General features: G+C 32.0%; 1 protein-coding gene across 2 annotated transcripts in view; it reads left to right on the top strand.

Moving 5' to 3' along the window:
- The window catches only part of LOC143073628 (pseudouridylate synthase 1 homolog), a 36,570-nt gene that overhangs the window by 4,714 nt on the left and 5,263 nt on the right, over positions 1–26,593 (top strand). Inside the window, exons 3-16 of one of the 2 annotated variants that reach the window (XM_076249309.1) lie at positions 110–201; positions 1,161–1,254; positions 3,469–3,537; positions 3,868–3,937; positions 6,844–6,944; positions 7,373–7,400; positions 7,943–8,021; positions 8,901–8,946; positions 9,776–9,869; positions 11,263–11,333; positions 12,280–12,324; positions 12,876–12,950; positions 13,185–13,255; positions 13,701–13,815. In XM_076249309.1, coding sequence (XP_076105424.1) covers positions 110–201; positions 1,161–1,254; positions 3,469–3,537; positions 3,868–3,937; positions 6,844–6,944; positions 7,373–7,400; positions 7,943–8,021; positions 8,901–8,946; positions 9,776–9,869; positions 11,263–11,333; positions 12,280–12,324; positions 12,876–12,950; positions 13,185–13,255; positions 13,701–13,815 — 1,050 coding nt within the window. Of the gene's footprint in view, positions 1–109; positions 202–1,160; positions 1,255–3,468; positions 3,538–3,867; positions 3,938–6,843; positions 6,945–7,372; positions 7,401–7,942; positions 8,022–8,900; positions 8,947–9,775; positions 9,870–11,262; positions 11,334–12,279; positions 12,325–12,875; positions 12,951–13,184; positions 13,256–13,477; positions 13,593–13,700; positions 13,816–26,593 lie in introns of both variants that reach the window. The other variant, XM_076249308.1, reaches the window with a different exon arrangement.

Genomic DNA, 26,593 nt, shown 5'->3' with positions numbered 1-26,593 from the left:
TTTCACAGTCTGACCAAGACTTATGTTAAATACTGATATTGATAGAAAGTATAAACTTTGAGTTAGCCTTATATTTAATGCTATATATTTATAATGATCTTTTATTTAGACTGAATCTGGTGAACAGCCCAAAAAACTTCAGAAAAGAAAGATTGCTATGTTAATAGGATACAATGGTAAAGGGTATCATGGAATTCAAATGTAAGTAAAGATAAAACATTCATGACAGTGTTGATGACATTGAGGGTTTTTAAAGATAGCTACCATTGGTTTTCAATAGATATTAATTTTGGATTAGAGATTTTATTGAGATTTTGAGAAAGTAATGGTGTTCTATCCCTGTCTACATGGTCTAGATGTATTGTCCATGTTAATGCCTGGGTTACCACAAAACTAACAGTCAGGACATTTGTTTGCTATCCCTGTCTAGATGTGTTGTCCATGTTAATGCCTGGGTTACCACAAAACTAACAGTCAGGACATTTGTTTGCTATCCCTGTCTAGATGTGTAGTCCATGTTAATGCCTGGGTTACCACAAAACTAACAGTCAGGACATTTGTTTGCTATCCCTGTCTAGATGTATTGTCCATGTTAATGCCTGGGTTACCACAAAACTAACAGTCAGGACATTTGTTTGCTATCCCTGTCTAGATGTGTTGTCCATGTTAATGCCTGGATTACCACAAAACTAACAGTCAGGACATTTGTTTGCTATCCCTGTCTAGATGTGTTGTCCATGTTAATGCCTGGGTTACCACAAAACTAACAGTCAGGACTTTTGTTTGCTATCCCTGTCTAGATGTGTTGTCCATGTTAATGCCTGGGTTACCACAAAACTAACAGTCAGGACATTTGTTTGCTATCCCTGTCTAGATGTGTTGTCCATGTTAATGCCTGGGAAAATATCATACTAGATGGTTTATTTGGATTAGAATAACAAATGTCATGAATGTATGAAGTACATGTAATAAAAAAATATGGCCTTTATATTGAAAATCTAACTGTTTCATTAGATAAGCATATCCTTACAGCCCCTAATAAACATAATTAGATATGCATTACAGAGAAATATGTAAATGCTTTTGAGAGTGGTTTTGAAAGTGACTAATAGAGTATTTTTGAAATATTAAACCATATAACTTGATGTTATATTTTTCAGCAACAAAGAAGTTAACACAATAGAAAATGAGATATTACAGGCATTGGTAAAAACTCAGTGTATACCACAAGAGCATGCAGATGTTCCACAGAAGGTAATCTTTAGGCAAAATTAAACACAAAACATATATGTATTATGTATTACTTGTTTTATGTTATTCTATACATTTTTGAAGATCAACGATTGCTGGTTTCAGATATTATCTCCTAAAATTGTATGTTAAATGAGTTTCTGATGTTTCATGTACATGATGTATCTATACTATTAACGAGAAGACCTCATTTTGTGAGTCGCTTCTCTTCTTTCCACAATAAATTAATCGTCATATAGGAACAGTGCAAAGTCGCATGTGTCATTCATTCATATGATTATTCAGATTAAGTTATTTTGGGAGAAAAACAAGAAAAAAGGCATCCGGATATTGTTTCCATCATTGGACGAAATTTTAAGTCAGATTATACTTCCGGTTTGCGTTTTTCTGTATATTTTGAACATACACATACTACGAAAAGAGTGAATTTTATATCTGATATCATTTTCAAGTCTATTATCCACGGCGGTCTTGAAGTTTATTAAATAGAGAGGGTCTGTATAATGTATTAACGACCGCAGTGGATCAATTAGTAAACTGAGAATTGAAAGTAAAAAGCAAATACACTTTATTTATAGTAATGTATGTTCATAATATACAGATAAGCGCTAAAATTATTCATGTGTAATTAAAATTAAGAAAAAAAAAAAAAAAAAATGGAAATTTGGGGTGAAAAAAAAGGAGGCTAGAAAAGCAATTGTCCTGACCCAAAATACCCATGACTTTTGATACCTTTTCTGAAATTCTCTAGTCATTAAATCTTTTACAAAAATTCATTGATCACAAAAATAAAAAGATGTGGTATGATTGCCAATGAGACAGCTCTCCACAAGAGACCAAAATGATACAGAAATTAACAACTATAGGCCACTGTGCAGCCTTCAACAATAAGCAAAGCCCATACCGCATAGTCAGCTATAAAAAGACCCCGAAATGACAATGTAAAACAATTCAAATGAGAAAACTAACGGCCTTATTTATGTACAAAAAATGAACCAAAAACAAATATGTAACACATAAACAAACAACAACCACTGAATTACAGGCTCCTGACTAGATGTTCTTAATGAAATTAATAGAAAGCAAAATAACGGGAATTTTGGAAATAAAGGAGGAGTGATAAAAAAAATACATTGTCCTGTCTCCAAGTACCTATGACTTTTGATACTTTTCCTGAAATTCTCAAGACATTAAATCTTTTACAAAATTATTCCTACAACACTTTACACACTTTCAACCACGCTCTGAATTCCCGCGGGTGTGTTCTAGTAACTTTAATCTATGAATGACATCAGAAATCTTGAGTTAAGATCATTATGTAGAGAAAAAGCTATAAACATTAAAATTAATTAAATTATTCATCACCACCTCAGTGGTAAAGGATATAAAATTTTATTTAAGCGGTTAAAAGTATTACAAATAAGTTGTGACATAGGTTTCAATAATTTTATGTTTAACAATGTTTAACAAATAAAGTCCCTTTGAGTTAACTCCCTTTAAATAGAGAACCAAGGCACAAATAAACAATCAGTTACTCAAAATATGACAATAAAAAATCAATTGCTCAAAACATAGTGAACAAATAAAAAATCCGTACACAGATATTTTATGTTCTAGCTGATCAGGATTAACATTATTACATATGTGTACCAAAGCAACTATTGACATTTAAAAAAATAGATTTGTCATATTTTTTATCTATAAAACAAAACTATATGTAACAGCCTATTATTTGAACTCAAATAATAGCCTGTTATGTTAGAATTAAGACAAGACGATATTAATATTAGAATCTAATTCATATGTAGATACTAGAGTCCAGAACTAAAAGAGAATATATACAAATAATAAGAATTGTTTAATATCTATAATTGCTAATGAGACAGCAAGACATATGTGGATAATTTACACTTTGCTGTATAATCAAGAGATAACAAAATTTGAAAGATAAAAAAAAATAAGTACCTAACATTCTGATTTAAATTACAACAATAAACGTGATAAACGAAACACAGTTATAGCAGACGGCATCCTACTATCATGTTAGCAACTACTTAAAGCTGGTGTTACAACTTAACATAAGAACAAACTGTAAAAATCAGTTGAGAAGGGCTTAACTTATCATTTCAGCACTAAGCACAAAAGAACTTATTATGATAGTTATGCAGTTCTAGTTCAAACTTAATTTAAAGTAATTAATAAATCTATACATTTTAGATGAGTTTCCAAAGAGCGTGTAGAACAGATAAGGGTGTTTCTGCAGCCCAGAATCTATTGTCATTGAAGATAAGTATAAATCACATACTATATATACTAATTGTACAGAGAGAGATGTCTTACTATCTGTGTGGTGTCCCAGCCTTAAGGAGTACATATACACCTTCTCTTATAAACATGAGCTAGCCAAACTGTGCTCAAGCTGACAGTCAGTTAACTTTATATAAGTGCAAATTGATAATTTTTAAATGTTTGTAATTATTTGTTCCATTATTCTACAACCAGTAATGATACAGAATTAATATATGTGCATTCATTACATATTGAATCAGAATGTTGAATTGGCCTGTTATGTCAGTGAATTAATTGCTGTTTAATAGAATATTATTATTTTATTACGTGATTATAGACATTGAGAACTTATTAGAGAAGATCAACAGTCATTTACCTGAGCAGATTCGAGTATTTGGTAGGTATGATAATATAACTAATAACTTACCATAAAACTGATGTCATTTGCTTCTTATAAGTTTAATGAATTTGATCATCCATTATCAACATTACATTCAAACTGTCTAAAGTTGTTTTTAATATCTTATTATAGCTATAGTTTACCAAAATTACTTGGTTCCTTGATCTTTAAATTTGAAAAGTAGGTCACTGACTTATTTTTGCTTTCATCTATACTATTAAACGAGAAGACCTCATTTTGTGTGTTGCTTCTCTTCCTTCCACGACAAATTAATCGTCATGCCTCTGTGTTCTATCAGTAACATGCATAGTTGCATTTGTCATCCATTCTTATGATTATTCAGATTGAGTTATTTTTAGAGAAAAACGAAAAAAAGGAGTCCGGATATTGATTCCGTCATCAGACTGACTTTTAGTCATAGATAAGACTTCCGGTTTGAAACATGCACAAGAACAACCAATCGTTTGATAGATAACAAAAAATAAAAATAAATAAGCCATATCATGGTGTTTAGATCGCAAGAACCACAACTATAATACCTCCTTAGAGAGGACAATTATTTTTCGGGTTTATCTACATGTAAACTACGATTATACTACTTTAATGTGTAGAGACTCTCTTTTTTCTGTCTACTGTTTTCTTTGAAATGTTTACTATTTAAGGGGTCATACAAGTTGCATATACATGTATATCAAAATAAGTAAAACATGTGGAAAAAAGAATGTGTCCATAGTACACGGATGCCACATCGGCACTATATTTACTAAGTTTCCAGTTGATTGGACTTCAACTTCATCAAGAACTGCCTCAACCAAAAACTTTAACCTGAAGCGGGACAACAGAACAACTGAAAGAACGCACGAACGAATGCACGAATGAACGCACGGATGCACAGACTAAGAAAACATAATGCCCATAAATGGCCCATAAAAAATTATTGTTGAAAGTGAAAGTAGTGATTTGGCAAAAATGAAAGTAGAGATTAGAGGCAGGACCTTTTTAGGGATGTCGTAATCAGGTGTTTTAAAGCTCTGGATTTGGGGATTGATCCTAACGGGACCCAGGAATATATTTTTTGATTTCAGGATTTCGAGATATGAATTTCTTTAAATTCTGCATCTCGGGATTTCATGTTTTTAAGCCCGGGATTTCGTGATCAGGACCAAACCGACCACCCCTTAATTTAGCCTAAGTCGGTCTTAGTTATTTATACAAGATTCATATCCTACCATTGGCATGTTAATAGGGCTCTCAAAAGAAAAAACACTGATGGATTGTCCTAGAAGAATATTTTATTAGACTAATAATGGTCTATATATAAGCAGTACTGTAACATTTATTTCATGTTTGAAGCGGTGCAAATTTTTAATTTGACTTTTACCAAAAGATGAATTGAAGCAAAGGAGAAGAATAATTGTGGTCTGAAGCCAGAAACACGGAAATAATTGAATTTAACAGAAAGGAAACAAATATCGGACTTTGGAAAAAGGGAAAGGGCTTTTGATACCTTTTATAAAATTCTCCATACATACAGTTCATCAGCTGTATATGCCCGCGATTTCATGGGTGTGTTCTAGTATATATATTTATTTTTAAAGAGAAAACGTGCTATGATTACCAATGAGACAACTCTTTACAAGAGACCAAATGACACAGAAATTAACAACTTTAAGTCACCATACTTCCTTCAACAGTGAGCAAAGCCCATACCACATAGTTAGCTATAAAAGGCCACGAAATACTATATGTAAAACAATTCATATCGGCACTATATTTACTAAGTTTCCAGTTGATTGGACTTCAACTTCATCAAGAACTGCCTCAACCAAAAACTTTAACCTGAAGCGGGACAACAGAACAACTGAAAGAACGCACGAACGAATGCACGAATGAACGCACGGATGCACAGACTAAGAAAACATAATGCCCATAAATGGCCCATAAAAAATTATTGTTGAAAGTGAAAGTAGTGATTTGGCAAAAATGAAAGTAGGGTAGAGATTAGAGGCAGGACCTTTTTAGGGATGTCGTAATCAGGTGTTTTAAAGCTCTGGATTTGGGGATTGATCCTAACGGGACCCAGGAATATATTTTTTGATTTCAGGATTTCGAGATATGAATTTCTTTAAATTCTGCATCTCGGGATTTCATGTTTTTAAGCCCGGGATTTCGTGATCAGGACCAAACCGACCACCCCTTAATTTAGCCTAAGTCGGTCTTAGTTATTTATACAAGATTCATATCCTACCATTGGCATGTTAATAGGGCTCTCAAAAGAAAAAACACTGATGGATTGTCCTAGAAGAATATTTTATTAGACTAATAATGGTCTATATATAAGCAGTACTGTAACATTTATTTCATGTTTGAAGCGGTGCAAATTTTTAATTTGACTTTTACCAAAAGATGAATTGAAGCAAAGGAGAAGAATAATTGTGGTCTGAAGCCAGAAACACGGAAATAATTGAATTTAACAGAAAGGAAACAAATATCGGACTTTGGAAAAAGGGAAAGGGCTTTTGATACCTTTTATAAAATTCTCCATACATACAGTTCATCAGCTGTATATGCCCGCGATTTCATGGGTGTGTTCTAGTATATATTTATTTTTAAAGAGAAAACGTGCTATGATTACCAATGAGACAACTCTTTACAAGAGACCAAATGACACAGAAATTAACAACTTTAAGTCACCATACTTCCTTCAACAGTGAGCAAAGCCCATACCACATAGTTAGCTATAAAAGGCCACGAAATACTATATGTAAAACAATTCAAACGGTAAAACTAACAACCTAATTTATTTGCAAGAAATGAACGAAAATAAATATGATATAAGCTTATGGAATCAATGGGTTATGAATGAACATGCAGGTATAAATGTTTTAACATTATAATTGCAGGATATAGAAGAACTACTGGTGGATTTGACTGTAAGAATTACTGTGATAACCGTACATACATGTACATCTGTCCGACATATGCTTTTGCTCCACTAGAAAATGTAAGTTTAATGTTAGAAGGTACATATGTATATGTCTTTCCTACTGTGATAACCGTACATACATGTACATCTGTCCAACATATGCTTTTGCTCCACTAGAAAATGTAAGTTTTATATTTGAAATTGTATATGCATGTCCCTTGCATCTTTATGAACTTTGATATCTAATTTTAAACATGTGTGTACCTCTGGGTCATATGTTCTTGTTCCTCTAGGAACTGTATGTACAGTAATACATCGTATGTGATTGTTCAGATATATCTTGTTTATTCACCTTTAGAAACCATGATAGCTGAACGTTACTGTTATTTTCCCAGTTATCAGTGTAACTTAATTGTTTACATAATGATGTTGTTTAAGAACACATTAATAACCCTACTAAAATATAAATATACCATAAGTATAAACTGCTTATTATTCTATTGTAGATTGTTACTGATGAATACAGAATGACGGGTAAGTTCATTCTATACCTGATACTGATTCCAATTAAATTTCAGTGACCATTGTACACTTGCATCATATAGAGAAATTTAAAAGCCCACTGAAAGTAAGATACATAGGTTGATATAAGAAAAACGTATTTGTGAATTTGATTTGTTGTTTTGTCCTTATTCAAAATTATGACAGTTTCTATAAAAAAATAATGAAAAGGCGCTACAAGGACAGTTAAACTTCAAATTTAAAAAAAAAGCTATTGATTACATCTTGTGACAGATCAAGTTTTAAAATAAGATTATCCCTTGAATTCACAACTTCTAACCTTATTGTTGTTATTTTATGATTTTATACTTACCATTGTAACATTGTGACGTTTAAATTTTAACAACCCCATTTTTCACTTCAACATGATTTTATGTATTGTTTTTATCCTGATGACGGTGCCCTAGGCACCGAAACATGTCGATCAATAAATTTTCTGCAGCAGTCCCTAAAGTGTTGTTGTTATAAGACTCTCTACATTTTATGATTTATGTACACTGTTTACTCATTTACAGATGATGTTGTAGAACATGTTAACAAAATGTTAGCCAGATTTGTTGGAACACACAGATTTCACAACTATACTTCCAAAATGTAAGATATAAAAATGTTACTTTAACAATGGAACAAAGTAGAAAGAATAGTTTTAAAGTGTCTTTTTTTCCATTTTCAACAAATCTGATGTAAACATTTTTTGAAAATATTTTATATGCACAACCTGCATCATATTTCAAATTGTCAAAGAATGGGTTTTTATATCATCCTTTTATATTTCATGTAGAGAGATAACTAAAGAAAAACAGAGCCTTATGAATCTTATAATGTCCGCAGCTGTACAAGAGACAAACAATTATTATTGATTTTTATGCAGATTTTGCGATCCATACCTGAATATTCTCGCTTATTTTATTTTATTGAAATGAATTTTATTTTGGAATTGTTTGTAAAAATTGGGTTGTCTCTCTTGTATGTATTTCAACAAAATTTCTATCAAATTAAGAAAGAGATTTGTATGTAAAATTTAAAAGTCCTTTTCCTTTTATATTTTACACAAACACTAATTTTTATAGGCTTTCAGATGATTCTTTGACAGAATGGTGCTGAAAATCTCATTTAAAAGTTGTTCAGATTAGAAAGGGACTACCCAAATAGTTTTGTATGAATTTATTAAAAGAAAAAAAGTTTTAGAAATAGTATTATGTTTCTTTTAAAATATACACAATTTGAATGCTTGTATGTATTTTGCATGAAATTAAGATTTTCTAAATTAATATTTAATGTCGTAGAATTTTAGAGAAGCATAGATGTACATACCAATGTAATCTCATGTAACAATAGGATATACTGTTAGCATGGGAAAAATATTTGTTCTTCATTTTGAGAGTCGTTCATAACGTCTGCAAGAAAAACTGTAAAAACCTGTTTTATTTGCGTATTACTTAATTATGTTTATTATAACTTTCAACTTTCCAGAGATGCCAAAGAAGCACGTGCCAAAAGATATATTATATCATTCACTGTAAGTTTATATTCAGTAAACTGTACCTGATCGGAAGTTCTTTTTCACAATGCTTGAAATTATATTTGTAGAAGGTTTTATACACTATCATACATGATTAGATATATTTATATATAGAAAAAAAAATGTATGCATGGTTCATTTCTCTTGTCTTCATATTTTGCACAAGAAAATCGTGATTTATTTTTACAGAGAGAAATTTCGTGGATTGAGGTAAACTTGTATTTTTCGTAGATATTTGATTTCATGATTGGAAAATTGTAAAAGTATTTGAATAAGCTCTTGCCGTGATATAGTCTTTTTGTGCTCATGCAGCGTAAAGCAAACACCAATCATCAATCAATGATGTCATGGTTTTGCCAAAATCTGCCTGCATCTCTGTTTCATTTATAATACATAAAATTGAGAATGGAAATGGGGAATGTGTCAAATTGACAACAACCCGACCATAGAACAGACAACAGCAGAAGGTCACCAATAGGTCTTCAATGCAGGGAGAAACTCCTGCACTCGGATGTGTCCTTCAGCTGGCCCCTAAACAAATATCTATACTAGTTCATTGATAATGGACTTCATACTGAACTCTGAATTATACACAAGAAATTTAAATTAAAAATCATACAAGACTAACAAACAGGTGCCAGAGCACTTGGGACAGATGCAAAAATGCGGCAGGGTTAAACATGTTATTTGAGATCTCAACCCTCCCCCTATACCTCTAGCCATTGTAGACATGTACAATATCTACCAAAGAATAGAATATACTATTAGAGTCTTTATTGGAAATGATGTTAAATAAGAGGTAAGAAATTTTATATTTATTTTTCAGTGTGGTAAACCCTTCATCAGAGATGGCTGTGAATTTTGTGTAATAACAGTCAGAGGTCAAAGTTTCATGTTACATCATATACGTAAAATGATTGGTAAGTTGTGTAAAGACTGTTATAATTAGACATGCATGGAAACCAAGGTTAACACAGCCGTTATTGCATATTTATAAATAAACATGCATAATACCCAACGTTAACCTTCATCACATATTTATAAATGGATATCAAAAGACAATTTTTTTGAGCTGAAACAAATGACAATTATTAATATGGCATACAGGGATGGGTTATGTCAGAGCTGTCATAAATATATAGATTCTACCACTGCAACCAATGTGTTATGATGCTCTTCAACTCAATGTTAACATTTAAAGTGTGAGGCATGCTGAATTACTGTGGATTCATTATTATTTGTGGGATACCAATTTTCGTTGGTACAGGCAAACCACGAAATTAGATGTTCAACGAATGACAAATTTTACAAAGGCTTGTATGCAGACTTCGGTAAAACCACGAAATTAAATATCCACGAATATGTAAGTTTCCATGAATCCACGAAAATTGGTATCCACGAAAATAAATTAATCTACAGTATACACTACAAAACATAGATCAAGTTTGAATTTGGGTTGGATCACATTTTACGATTCTAGAGTTTATCCTCTTTACAAATGGAAAAATTGCTAAATATTTTTGTTTTGTTCTCTAACTATGTTTTGTTTGCCTCAACCAAATGTTATTAAACTTATACACAATGCTCATTGAAACAAAACACATCAAATTTGAGTTTTGGGGGCATCCCTTTTTTCCGTTCCAGAGTTATGCCCCTTTATAAATGAAAAAAATGCTGAATTTTTTGGTTCTATTCTCTAACTTTGTTTGGTTTGCCTCAGCCAAATGTAATGAGTCTTATACACAATACTCATTACCACAAAACACATATCAAATTTAAATTTTGGAGGTATCACTATTACCATTCTAGAGTTGTGCCCCTTAAAAATGGAAAAAAATGCTGAATGTTTGGTTTCTGTTCTCCAACTAAAGTTTGTCTAAACCAAATGTTATGAAACTTATACACAATGCTTTTTACCTTAAGACTCAGATCAAAGAAAAAAAATCTTGTAATTCATCATCTTTTCCTTATAACTTATGATCAATTTTGAGGTCAGATTTTCAATCAAAACAGTGGCTGACCTATGACTAGAAAAAAAGCCTCTGTTTGATTTTCAAGGACAATGTAGGTCATGTTCCTATGTTAAAAACATGTTTCTGATCGATTATTATTGCTTGCTTACTGTTCAGTTACAATTATTGTCTTTCTGAATATACATGTAAAATTTGCTACTTCCCTGGTGTACATTAGCATCCATCCATCCATTAGTGAAACAAATCATGCATAACTCTTATAAACCAATTTTAGTCATGTCAGTACAGTTACTGTACCAGTAATTCATTTGATTGGATCATTGGATATATTTGATGACAGGTATAACAATAGCTATAGTGCGAGGTAACTGTGGAGAAGATGTGATAGACAAGTCATGGAAACCAGAACGGGTTCGTATTTCTATTTATTGTATGAATATACGAGATTATAATTAGATTGAGTAAATGGTTTTCAGCAAGGCAGAAATATAACTGCTCATTGTTTCAAATAAGTGATGTTTAAATTAAATAGAAAAATGGTTCTCAGCACATTACAAATTCAGTCTTTGTTAAAGTTATTTTTAATTATAAAAAGATTTGACAAAAATTCAGGGAATCTAATGAAGCATGTTCACAGTCCAAAAACAGTATGAAGAGTAACATTTTGAAATAATTTTATCATTTTAAGTGGTTTAATACTGATAAATAAGCTAAGCTTTTTGCACTTTACAATGAGGTACAGTTAGGTTATAGTTTTTTTCATCAATAACCTTTTTTTCAAACCTGTATAAAAGTTATGAATATGTTTCTTCATGACCGATAAATGCCATCAAAAGAAAAAAAAAGATTGATTTGTATTAATTTTCTGTATATTACTGATGGACTTATTCTTAGGCAGTCTACACTTATACTTTTACACAGACAACAGTTATTTATAAACTTTGAATGGTCTTAAGTTTACTTTTAATTGTAATATTTGTAAAAAAAAAATAGAGTTTAGACAAAATTTGATCTCACCACAAAATAGCCTAACTGACTGGTATTGCATTTATAATTAAACAGATTTGAACAAGAAGAAACAAAACAGAATAGCTTTAACATGTCACTTTTTAACTTAAGTTAACTATTTTCTTATCCCAGGCATAGATTACCTTAGCCGTATTTAGCACAACTTTTTGGAATTTTGGATCCTCAATGCTCTTCAACTTTGTACTTGTCTGGCTTTATAAATATTTTGATATGAGTGTCACTGATGAGTCTTCTGTAGACGAAACGTGCGTCTGGCATACTAAATTATAATCCTGGTACCTTTAATAACTATTAACTACATTTTGTATTGATAAATCTTTTCTTACAGGTCGATATTCCAAAGGCTCCAGGACAGGGTCTATGTCTAGAACAGGTAATTATTTATCAATATGACAAATCAATGATTTACATAAAGTGTGATTATTTTACCTGGGTTCAATATATGCTGGTATTTGTGCAGTGCATACTATATAAGTTTTAATCAACTCCCCACATGGATAATATCCATTGAGGAGGTGTTCCATAATTGGAAAGATATACATATAAAAGTAGAAGAAGATGGTTTTTTTTAGACAATGAACAGAGAACCAGAGCAAGGCTACCTTTATCTAGGGGTGATGATGCATACTGTTAACAAACACTTGAATTTTAAATGACATTAAGTGATCAATTTTTTATTGAACCCAGTCCTGGTTTTACACTGTTCTTTTTAATTCAAACTGATACACTACATTTTAGTTACTTTATATTTAGACTAATGATGCAAGTGTCCTATGTTCATACAAGACACAATAAATCAGTTGTTTTAATAATGACAGACACACTCTTGTATAGTTAAGCATATTTAAGTTTTAACAGAATGAAATTAATTTGTTGATAAATAACTAGTAATGTAAATAAAAATGTAATTGTTTTCTTTTTCAGCCTCATTATGATAATTACAACAAGAAGTATGGTACTGATGGAATACATGCACCATTAGACTGGGTTGATGAACAGGCTAGTCTTTATTTTAATCTTTATATCTTTACTGAAGGGGCATTTCAAATGGCTTTTTGTTTATATAATGTTTGGATAATATTTTAATTTGTTTTGTCATAAAGTTTTGCAATCTACAACCAGGCGTTAGATACAAGGTTCTTCACTAAAGTTCTCTTCATGATGTTGCCATGAATATTACAAAAATATTATAAAAATAAATTCTATTTTGTGACATATGCTTTTATTTGACAGGATGCAATTACCAAATTTAAGGAAGAGTATATCTATTCTGATATCATGAAGACTGAGAAAGATGAAAAGATGTATCCTTATTTATGATGTTGTACTCGCACAGGTTCATGACAATTAACTGGTCTCTAGTAGGTCTCTAGTGGATAGTTGCCTTATTTGCAATCATACCACCTCTTCTTATTTTTTAATGGAAAGATTTAAAAGAATTTATAAAACCCACAAAAAAGCATGTCATATACACTACAGATAATTTTTCTGTAAATTAATATTATATTTGACCTTGACTCTCTAAGTATGATGGAATGGCTTGGTACATTACAACATCATGCGTTTGATTTTGTCAACGATAAAGATGATAGAGACAGTAGATTTGACAAAAAACGCTTCTTGGATAAATGCAAGCGAGATGTGAGTAGATTTACCATTAATTTTGTAGAATCTATACAGCAAAAAACTGTTGAAAGTATAATATATGACCTTTAAAGCATATTCAATATTTGACCTTGACTAAACTAGTATGATGGAATGGCTTGGTAACCTTCAGCATCATGTGTTTGATGTTGTTGATGACAAAGAAGAAAGAGCCAGTAGATATGCAAAACAAAATTACTTAAAAAAATGCAAGGAAGATGTAAGTAAATGGTAGTCAATGACTACAGGTAGATAGTAAATCTAATGCAACATTGTTTGTAATGTTCATTTTAATTGGATAATGTTGACAATTTTCATAGCTTCAATTCACAATTGATATTATATTTATATTTTAAGCTTTGACAGGCTCATTTGGTGATTTGATGTTCGCAAATACCCATTCAAGGCTCCACTATTAAACACGTCAGCAGTAAAAAAATATTTTTCAAAGCCTATACAGTTATCTCCTAAGTGAAGCAAGTGATGTCTTTGTTGTAACCAGGTCAATCTGAACCAAGAGACCTTATCATTGCTAGACAGACAGTTTGAATATCATATTGTCTAATATTTCTAATCACTCAAGAGTTATCATTGCTAGACAGACAGTTTGAATATCATATCGTCTAATATTTCTAATCACTCAAGAGTTATCATTGCTAGACAGACAGTTTGAATATCATATCGTCTAATATTTCTAATCACTCAAGAGTTTGTATTTCAATAACACATGATAAATATTTTGATTTTATAATATAATAGTATCATGTCGTCGTCTGCGTGGTCTGAAGACACATTTAGTTTCCGGACAATAACTTTAGATTTAGTGAATGGATCTCTATAAATTTTTACTAGAAGGTTTAATACCACTCAAGGAAGGTTGGGATTGATTTTGGAGGTTATGGTCCCAATAGTTTAGGAATTAGGGGTCAAAAAGGGGCCCAAAATAAGCATTTTTGTAGTTTTCAAACAATAAGTGTATGAATCTCTCTGAAATTATACAACAAGTTTCGATACCATGAAGGGATGGTTAGTTATGACTTTGGAGGGTTATTGCTCAAAATGCTTTGGAATTGGGGGCAAAAAAAGGGAAAAACTAGGTTTTCGGGACAATAACTTTAGATTTAGTGAATGGATCACTATAAGTTTTTACCAGCAAGTCTTTAACTCCGTACTTTATTTGGCCTTTTTAACCTTTTTGGATTCGAGCGTCACTGATGAGTTTTTTGTAGACAAAACGCACGTCTGGTGTATATACAAAATTTAGTCCTGATATCTATGATGAGTGTATTTACAACCACTGGGTCGATGGCACTGCTGGTGCAGATTTATTTCCCCGAGGGTATCACCAGCCCAGTAGTCAGAACTTTTTTTGCTGACATGAATTATCATTGATATGGTTATATTTATAAATTAACTGTTTACAAAATTTTGAATTTTTGAAAAACTAAGGCTTTTCTACCTCAGGCATAGATTACCTTTATAGCTGTATTTGGCAACACTTTTAGGAATTTTGGTTTTCAATGCTCTTCAACTTCGTACTTTATTTGGCCTTTTAACCTTTTTGGATTCGAGTCTTTTGTAGACGAAACGCCCGTCTGGCGTATATACAAAATTTAGTCCCGATATCTATGATGAGTTTATTTAAAGTGGATGAATCTCTCTGAAATTATTCCACAGGTTTCCATACCTTTAAGGGATGGTTAGTTATGACTTTGGGGGGTTATTGTTCTAAATGTTTTGGAATACAGGGCAAAAAAAGGGGGGGAACAAGGTTTTTCTGGTCAATGGACAATTAAGACAATTTAAAAGCAGTGTAAGGGAGGTAATTAAAAAACAGTTTACATACAATGTTTGGTATGTTCGGATTTACCTCCCTTACACAACTTGTAAATAATGTACAAATGTCAGGTTTTGGACTTATTGCAAAAAAAAAGGGGGGGTAGTAGTTTTCATTTTTCCCCCCAAGTTTCTCAAATTCCCAATTATTAAAAAATTAGAAGAAGAAATCTTTAATTGCACAATATTGCATAATAGATAAAAATGTAAGATCTTGACATTTGTTTTGTGTCAGAAACTCATATTACATTGTATGTCAAGAATTTGATCACAATCCAAATTCAGAGCTGTATCAAGCTTGTGTCGGGATGTATAAGTACCAGGCCACGTCTACTTGTATTTTTGTCCATCTGATGAGTTAAGCCTTTTTCAACTGATTTTTATAGGTCGTTCATATGTTGTACTGTTATACCACTGTCCCATGTTAGGGGGAGGGTTGGGATCCCGCTAACATGTTTAACCTCGCCACATTATTTATGTATGTGCCTGTCCCAAGTCAGGAGCCTGTAATTCAGAGGTTGTCGTTTCTTTATGTGTTAAATATTTGTTTTTTGTTCATTTTTTAGCTCACCTGGCCCAAAGGGCCAAGTGAGCTTTTCTCATCACTTGGCGTCCGGCGTCCGTCGTCGTCCGTCGTCGTCGTCCTGCGTTAACTTTTACAAAAATCTTCTCCTCTGAAACTACTGGGCCAAATTTAACCAAACTTGGCCACAATCATCATTGGGGTATCTAGTTTAAAAAATGTGTCCGGTGACCCGGCCAACCAACCAAGATGGCCGCCATGGCTAAAAATAGAACATAGGGGTAAAATGCAGTTTTTGGCTTATAACTCAAAAACCAAAGCATTTAGAGCAAATCTGACATGGGGTAATATTGTTCAACAGGTCAAGATCTATCTGCCCTGAAATTTTCAGTTGAATCGGACATTTCGTTGTTGGGTTGCTGCCCCTGAAATGGTAATTTTAAGGAAATTTTGCTGTTTTTGGTTATTATCTTGAATATTATTATAGATAGAGATAAACTGTAAACAGCAATAATGTTCAGCAAAGTAAGATCTACAAATAAGTCAACATGATCAAAAAGGTCAGTTGACCACTTTAGGAGTTATTGCCCTTTATAGTCAATTTTTAACCATTTTTCGTAAATCTTAGTAATCTTTTAGAAAAATCTTCTCCTCTGAAACTACTGGGTCAAATTTAACCAAACTTGGCCATAATCATCATTGGGGTATCTAGTTTAAAAAATGTGTCCGGTGCCCCGCCCAACCAACCAAGATGGCCGCCATGGCTAAAAATAGAACATAGGGGTAAAATGCAGTTTTTGGCTTATAACTCAAAAACCAAAGCATTTAGAGCAAATCTGACATGGGTAAAATTGTTCATCAGGTCAAGTTCTATCTGCCCTGAAATTTTCAGATGAATCGGACATTCCGTTGTTGGGTTGCTGCCCCTGAAATGGTAATTTTAAGGAAATTTTGCTGTTTTTGGTTATTATCTTGAATGTTATTATAGATAGAGATAAACTGTAAACAGCAATAATGTTCAGCAAAGTAAGATCTACAAATAAGTCAAATGACCAAAATGGTCAGTTGACCTCTTTAGGAGTTATTGCCCTTTATAGTAAATTTTTAACCATTTTTCGTAAATCTCAGTAATCTTTTAGAAAAATCTTCTCTGATGAAACTACTGGGCCAAATTAATCCAAACTTGGCCATAATCATCATTGGGGTATTTTGTTTAAAAAATGTGTCTGGTAACTCGGCCAACAAACCAAGATGGCGACCATAGCTAAAATTAGAACATGGGGGTAAAATGCAGTTTTTGGCATATAATTCAAAAACCTGGGATAATTCCAATATAAAGTATTGGTATTGAATTAATATTTAAGAAATATTTGAACCATACCATTTACTTAGAATGAAGACCATGTTTTCAGTGTCATGAGTTTTAGTTAGTTGTACTTTGTTGTTTAAAATTTTCTTTGTGGTAATAAGATATAGCAAAAAGAAACTCTTCAATGAAAAGTTAAAATTATACTTCATTTCCTTTTGTGAACAGTCTGGACAAGGTACAATATATGTTTGTGGAAGTGTTTGCATAAGTTAAAATATAATGAGGACACACAAACTGCTTAGTATTTTCAGATATATTATCATGTAGATAAATAGGATTTATATAATTATATGAAAAATCTGATTAGCTAGCATTCTAAATTTAGAATGTAAAATTAAAGTATAAAATAATAATGATGATGAAAGGGAAGAATACAGAAAAGGACAGCAAATAATATTAACAGTGATTGAAATAGCTTAGTGATTATTTTGCTGTTTATATTTATTTTACTGTGTTGTGCAGTTGAAAATAAAGTAGCATACAATTAAAATTAAATGTATCTAATTTACAAACACATGTAAATTTAGCATTTTTTGCATGTTCCCAACATTGGCAACAAATTATGTCAATGTTGTTGTCGAGAAAACTTTTTTGTAAAAGAGAAGGATGAAGTTAAAACAAGTTTTTAATGGATATATTTAAATGTTTAATGAATAATCATTATAGTTGCATTTAAATAAATTAAAAATATTTTAAGCATTTGTGTTCTGTTGTAACTTAATTGTGAACTGATATATACTTTATTTGTAGCTCTACAAATTGAAAATTAAAAGATGTTCTTGCTATTATTTTTATAATTTTTAATAATATCTGACTATGTAAAAATAGGATCTATTAGTGATAGAGCAATGAAATTGTGTACAAAACGGATTGCTGTCAGTTCATATCAGTTTTGGGAATTATATGAGGCCCTGCCCCTTTGGTCATGGCCATGATCTAGTGACTTTAAAGTAGCAATTATTATGGCCCAGCAACAAAGTCGTGGGGGCCATATATTTTTACCCTTGTCAGTCATTCCATCATTCCACAACAAACCTTTCATACATACTTTTTTTCTTAACGCCTTCAGATCTTGGGCTGTTATTTGGTATATGAGTTGACCATGATGAGTTACAGATCAAGTTTAAGTTTGTTCTACTTCGCTTATTTTTTGCAGAAATTAGGGTCATACAGTCTTTGGACTTTGATAAATTGTTGAAAATCACAGTTATACAAACTTTATTTTCTAAATGCAGTTAGATATTGAGCTGATTTTTGGTATGATAGTTAACCATGATCAGTTACAGTTTAAGTTAGGTTTCGCTGGGCTCCGCTGATTTTTGCCTTAATTAAGGGTTAAAGACTTTGAAATTTGTTGAAAATAAGTTAAACTGATATTTTTCTGAATGCTTTCAGATATTTGGCTGATAATTGATATGTGACTTGACAATCATGAGTAACAAATCAAGTTTAAGTTTTGTTAATTAAGCTCCACTAATTGTTGTAAAAATTATAGGCTTTGGAATTTATTAATTGTTGAAAATCACAGTTATATGGACTTTTTTTCTAAACGCCTTCAGATATTGGGCTGTATGTATCAGTAGTAAAGATGCTGAGAAAGATGTGACCAAGCAGATGAAGAATTATTTCGATGATCAGAAACTAAGGAACACAAAACAAAAAAATAATTCTTACCAGTATATAAAGGTACCCAAATTTGTATATATGAAAAAGTACATGCAAAATAGAAGAAAAGAAAAAAATTATAGAAAGACTGAAGCAGATAGAAAGAAGTCTCAGAGAGAAAATTCAGATATAAGACCAATAGTAAGACAAAGAGAACTTGTTGCTAAAAGAAAGGCTAGAAAGACTGAAGATTTCAATAAAAGAGAACTTGCTGCTAAAAGAGATGCTAGAAAGAATAAAGATTTCAATAAAAGAGAACTTGCTGCTAAAAGAGATGCTAGAAAGAATGAAGATTTCAATAAAAGAGAACTTGCTGCTAAAAGAGATGCTAGAAAGAATAAAGATTTCAATAAAAGAGAACTTGCTGCTAAAAGAGATGCTAGAAAGAATAAAGATTTCAATAAAAGAGAACTTGCTGCTAAAAGAGAAGTAAGAAAGGATACAAATTATAGAAGGGCTGAAGCTGAAAGTAAAAAGTCTCGAAGGGATAATTCTGATTTAAGACAGATAGAAAGACAAAGAGAACTTGTTGCTAAAAGAGATGCTAGAAAGAATGAAGATTTCAATAAAAGAGAACTTGCTGCTAAAAGAGAGGCTAGAAAGAATGATGTTTTCAAAAGAAATGAAACAGAAAAGAAAAAAATTGCCAGACAAGATGAAGACTACAGAAAACATGAGTCCGAACGGGACTTCCACAGAAAACAAGAATATAGGTCACATCCAGAAAATTTAGAACATGAGCGTTTGAAGAAACACAGTTCTAGACAGAACAAACTAGATATAGACAGATGTTATGATAAGACAGTTAAAAGTACTAAAAGAAAAAACATTGATTTCACAGATCATGAAAAAAAACTAAAAAAGAAAAGAGTTCAAGGTATAACTCTTGATGCTTGCATAAGAAATTTTAAAACAAAAATTAATGATGGTCCTACATATATATGTACTTCATGTGAACAAACTTGGTTTTGTGATTCTGTAGTTAATTCTAAAACTGTCAAAATGACCACTCCTGCTAACATGTCACATTGCTTTACTAATTTTAAATCTGTACAAGACATAGAATGGATATGTCATACTTGTCTCAATGCAATAAAAAAACAAAGAATTCCTCGATTTTCAATAGCCAATAAAATGGGATTTCCCCAAAGACCAAAAGAACTAAATTTGTATCCTTTAGAAGAAAGACTGTTATCATTAAGAATTCCTTTTATGCAGATTCGACAGTTGCCAAGAGGTGGACAGTTATCAGTTAAAGGCAATGTAGTAAATGTGCCTGTTGAAGTTCAACCTACAATAAATTCTCTTCCACATACATTAGAGAAATCAGGTACAATATCAGTTAAACTAAAGAAGAAACTGGAATTCAAAAAGTGTGATTTTAGTGAAAATGTGAGACCATTTGCTGTCATTTGTGCATTACATTATTTGATGAGAACAAGTGACTTGTACAAGTCTTCTGGAATAGAAATAAATGAGGATTGGATTACAGAAATCGCCAAAATAAATGAAGAAACACATGACAATGAAAACAATAGTGCAGAACAAGAGGATAACCAAGATCAGAATGATTCAGATAATGACTCCGATCATTTCAGTGAAGTAGATGAAAGTGAAACACATGTTGGAAACACAGATACACTGTTAGATCACATTCCAGACGACAATCCACTATGTGATACAGGTTTAACTTTTGCTCCTGGTGAAGGTCAACGACCAATTAGTCTCTACAGTGATCCTGATGCAGAGTACTTATCTTTTCCAACTATATTCTGTGGTCAAAGAAGGCCAGATAACAAAGACAGGTCTGTCTCTGTTCACTATACTGATATTGTCAAATGGGAACTAAGGTCCATGGATAGGAGAGTAGCACAGTCTGTACCAAATATATTTTTCAAGTTAAAAAAAATTCAGTTAAAAAACATAAGTGATAAGGTCAATCTTGCTCTAAGAAGGTGTCAATCAGAAGGAAAAAAATGGACAGCAAAAGATGTACTGAATCCTAACACTGTAAACGATCTTGTAAGATTAGATGAAGGTTATTATATCTTTAGAAGTTTAAGAAATTCTCCAGTATACCTTGAAAAGAGGAAGAAAGATTTGTTTGCAATGATCAGACAGTTGGGTCTTCCAACATGGTTTGGCTCTCTTTCATCTGCAGACACTAATTGGAAAGATTTGTTACGAATTCTTGGCAAATTAAATGATGGCAAAGAATATACTGACAATGAATTGGAAGAAATGGATTGGCATCAGAAATCGAAACTTGTTCAGAAAGACCCTGTGACATGCTCTAGATATTTTGACTATCGTGTCCAACAGTTTATTAACTTGGTGTTGAAAAGTGATCATGATCCTATTGGAAAATTGACAGATTTTTTTTATAGAGTTGAATTTCAACAGAGAGGTTCACCACATATTCATATCTTGATCTGGATTGAAAATGCACCAGTTTATGAAAGCAATTCAAATGAAGATGTTGTAGCATTTATTGATAAATATGTCTCCTGTTCACTTTTAGAAAATGATACTAGTTTAGTCAATTTGCAGGTTCATAAACATTCAAAAACATGCAGAAAAAAAGGTCACCCAATTTGTCGTTTTGGTTTCCCCCTTCCACCTATGAAAGCAACAGTAATCTTAGAGCCTTTGAAAGAAAATGATGACATAGAAAAGTACAAAACTATATATAAAGAAATACAAAACGAAATTAATACACTTCACAATTCAGAAGATATAGACCAGATGACATATGACATGTTTTTAGATGATGTGTTACAAATGGATGATGAAAATTACATTAAGGCCATAAGAAGCAACTTGAGTGGGCCAAAAGTTTTTCTCAAACGAAAACCATCTGAAGTCCGTGTAAATGGTTACATGAAAACTGTGTTGATAGCCTGGCAAGCAAATCACGATTTACAGTTTGTTTTAGATGCATTTGCATGTGCAGTGTATATTGTTTCATATATAAGCAAGTCACAAAAAGGTATGAGTGCATTACTAGACCAAGCAGCAAAAGAAGCACGACAGGGAAATTTAGACTTGAAGCATCAAGTAAGGCACATTGGGAATTACTTTTCAAATTCTGTTGAAACAAGCGCACAAGAAGCAACATACTTAACACTACAGATGCCTTTAACAAAAGCCACAAGACAAGTTGTATTCATTAACACATCTCCACAACACAAAAGAACTTTTCTCCTCAAGCAATCATCGGCCCTAGAAAAACTAGGCCCAGACTCTACTGAAATAGAATCAGACAATGATATTAAAAGATACTCGCGTAGACCAAAACAACTGGAGAACTGGTGTCTAGCAGACTATGTATCTCAGCTTGAATTGCAGTATCCTAAAACTTCAGAGTCCTCAGATGATCATGAAACAGAACAGCAAGAAAATGAATCTGAAAGTGAAAATGAAGAGGCAAATGCAGATATTATAGAAGAAATCAATAACAAAATCGACATAACCCTGAAGAATGGTATTCGAATATATCAAAGAAAAACACCTAAGGTTATAAGATATGTTAAATACAATTACAAGACTGACTCTGAAAACTTCTACAGAGAACGCTTAATGTTATTTTATCCATGGAGAAATGAACTTTCAGATTTGCAATGCGGACATAAAACATTCGAAAACATGTACTTGACTGTTGCAAGACTATTAGAAAAAAAAGCTAAGCAATATGAAGGAAAAGTGATAGATCTAGAGAAAGCTATAGAAGAGGCAGAAAATGATTGTAATGAGAATGATCAAATAGCACCTGCCACACAGCAAGTAGAAATGGAAGATGCTGAAATAGGCCCAACAGAATCTGAACAGTATGTACACTTCAATCCAGATAGACCAACAGAACATAGACTGTATGATATGTCCCGTGAAGTTGGAATAGAAGCAAGAACAGTAGAATTGACAAATCATGCAAACAGAATAAGTGAGAGAGATTATTTTGATTTGATAAGATCCTTGAATAAGAAACAGTGGGAATTTTTCCAACATGTTGTCACATGGGTTAAAACAAAACATGAACCATTTTATACATTTTTGACAGGTGGAGCAGGATGTGGAAAATCTGTAGTTGTCAGAACAACATTTCAAGCTTTACACAGACACTTATGTTCTATTGAAGGTGAGGACCCTGACGATATAAGAATTCTTCTTTGTGCTCCTACGGGAAAGGCAGCTTACAATATAAATGGTTTGACCATTCACAATGCTTTCCAGATACAACCAAATAAAGGACTTGACCAGTCATTGTCATGCGATGTTCTCAATACACTTAGAATGAAATACAGAAATTTGTCTCTGATTTTGATTGATGAAATTTCAATGGTTGGAAACAAAATGTTCTCTTTACTAGAGAGAAGGCTGAAAAAAATCAAGGGAAGCAACTGTTCATTTGGTGGTGTGAGTATCATAGCTATTGGTGACTTTTTCCAACTCCAACCTGTATTTGACAGCTGGATTTTCAATGATCTAAGCAAAGAATTAACAGCTTTAGCTCCTAATTACTGGAAATTATTATTTTCTTTTCATGAACTTACCGAAATAATGAGACAAAAGGATGATTTAGAATTTGCTCTATTACTAAATAGGTTGAGACAAAATCAGCTGACTGAAAATGATTTTGCAGTGTTAAGTACCAGAACTGTTTCAATTAGTGATCCAACATACAGATCTAATGCAACTCATTTGTTTGTTGAAAATGCTTTAGTAGATAATTTCAATTTGCAATACATATCGAAATTAGGCTCACAAAAGGTTAAAGTTAAAGCAGTTGACACAGTTTGTGGGGATTTACCAGCATCTGTAAAAACAAAATTACTTAGTTCTTTACCAGAAAAACAGTCCGATACAGCCAATCTTGCAAAAGAAGTAGTATTAGCAATTGGTATGAAATATGATCTTACAGCTAATATTGAAGTCACTGATGGTCTTACAAATGGTTCAACTTGTGAACTTAAATTGATTGAGTGCAAAACATCATCTTTAAGACCAAGTATCATATGGGTTAAGTTTGAAGATGCCAGAATTGGTGCTAACAATAGAAGAAAATATTCACACTTGTACGGAAAAGATGTTGAAAAAATATGGACTCCAATGTTTGACATTAAAAGGTCATTTACTTATAAATATAAGACCTTTGAAAGAATTCAGTTTCATGTTTGACATTAAAAGGTCATTTACTTATAAATATAAGACCTTTGAAAGAATTCAGTTTCCAGCAGCCGGAAAAACTATTCATAAATCGCAAGGAGATACATTACATGAGGTTGTTGTTAGTCTGAAATCAAAACGTAAAGGGAAAATACCACATATTCACTATGTTGCCCTAAGCAGAGTAACATCTTTAACTGGATTACAGATATTAGATCTCAATCAAGAAGCAATAGCGGTAGCAGATTGTGTTCGACAAGAATTACACAGACTAAGGACAGATGCAACTCTACAGTTGTGCTTCAAGCCATTGTACAACTTATCAAGTAACAATTTTAAAGTAGTTTTTAACAACTCAAGGTCATTCCATGCTCATTTTAATGATCTTCTATCAGACCCTAACATCTTGGATGCTGATGTAATTGGTATTGCTGAATCAAGACTTATTTCAACAGATGAAAATGACCATTTTCATGTACCTGGTTTTGAAACACCAGTTCGATTAGACCAAAAGCAAACAAACTTTAATACAAGACCACCTCATGGATTGGTATTATATTATCGAAATGATTGTATACTTCACAATACAGTCACTTTCTCAACTCCATCTTTAGAGTTTGTTATAGCAGACATAATATCACCCACCAAAGGTCTTTTTCAGGTTGTCTTTGTTTACAAAGCACCAAACTGCAAATTGCAACAACTAAAAGATACTTTCCTTGCAAACCTTCTTCCTGATGTGTATTTAAGACATCCAAAAATTATCATAATGGGAGACTTTAATATTGATTTAAACACTGGGAACACTTCTTTTCTAAAGTTCATGAGAGATTCATTTTGCTGTTCACAAATTGTGTCTAAACCTACTACATCTTATGGTACATTGTTGGACTTAATTTTCCTAAATTTTGATAGTAAGGTAAATTTTGAAACAGATGTTCTTGATTCCTATTGGTCCGATCATAAAGTTATATATGTAGCCATTGAAACACAATGATTCAGTGTAATAATTATTTTATATGCCGAAATCAGCTTTGTTTGAAACAATGAAAATTAAACCCGCTGAAAAACATGACACATTTGCGGTTGCTGAAAATGCAACCTCAAATGTGCAGGAGTGGTTTTAACGGAAAATGGGTTTCCACTCCAACAGATTTGCCTTTTCATAAGTAGGAATAGAAATGAGTTGGCTTCAAGACTCCTGATATCCAGTTTTACCTGTATAGAAGAAAGCTTCTTTACAGCTTTCTTCTTTAAAGGTACACTGGATTAACGGTAGCAGAGGTAAAGAAATTTGAAACTGTGTTGCTTTGACTTCCATAAAGCAGAAAGGCCCTTGGTGATTGGTCAACCATTTTGCTATGGAAGAAAAGTAGAATTCCATTCATTTCAAGTCAGTAATGATTGGAGACATCAAATTTTAGAACCTCAACTACCTGAATGCTCATTGTATCAGTGGAGAGTTGTGTGCACTTCGCATGTGAACACTCCTGATATTTACTTGTTATAAATGTATATATATATATATATATAATTCTTGAAATATTTGTTTTTGAATACGATCAAAACCCATTGCTTTAATATAGATGTAAAAAGGGAATTTTGAAGACCACAAGTTCCATGCCTCATTTCTCTTCCTACAAAATGATTATATTTAACTGGCTGTTTGATGAACTATGATTAAATAATCAAAATGTTTATGAATGTTGAAATCCTTGCTGTTATGTACATATATTCATTGTAATTTACATATAGATAACTTGATACAATTTACAATACTTTTGTTCACTATATATATATATATGATATATACTAAACATTTATCATGATTAAGTATGTACAGTTTACTTTTTGTAATGCCAAATTAATCTGTATATTTATCTCATCCAATATTCATTGACTTTTCTGTTTAAGAAATGCTCTCATGTTCATATCAGACATAATAAATCATTTTCTGTACAAATACCACATATTTTATTATAATATAATTACTTGGAGTTCTCCAAATTGAAAAACAATCTATAAATCCAACATTTTCAATTTCTTATGATTTCAATTATGTCTTATTCTAAGTACTGAGGTTTATCAAAATGTGTAAATCATTAATTCATGCAAAGGGTTAAATGTTGAGAAAAAAAAGTTAAATATTGCATTAATTTGTCATTCTACTCAACTATGTAGTTGCATTATTGCTTATACGTTTGATAAATATGTAGAAGTCATTTATAAAACAGAAACTAATGAACAATTCATGTAAACATTTGCTTCATAGAGAAGAAATTTGTGAACATTTGCTTAATAGAGAAGAATTTGTGAACATTTGCTTAATAGAGCAGAAATTTGTGAACATTTGCTTAATAGAGCAGAAATTTGTGACATTTGCCATTAGAGAAGAATTTGTGAACATTTGCTTAATAGAGCAGAAATTTGTGAACATTTGGT

Source organism: Mytilus galloprovincialis, chromosome 4 (genome assembly GCF_965363235.1).
Source record: "Mytilus galloprovincialis chromosome 4, xbMytGall1.hap1.1, whole genome shotgun sequence".
NCBI lineage: Eukaryota > Metazoa > Mollusca > Bivalvia > Mytilida > Mytilidae > Mytilus > Mytilus galloprovincialis.
The sequence above is the reverse complement of the archived record's forward strand: the minus strand, read 5'-3'. Positions and strand labels throughout refer to the sequence as shown.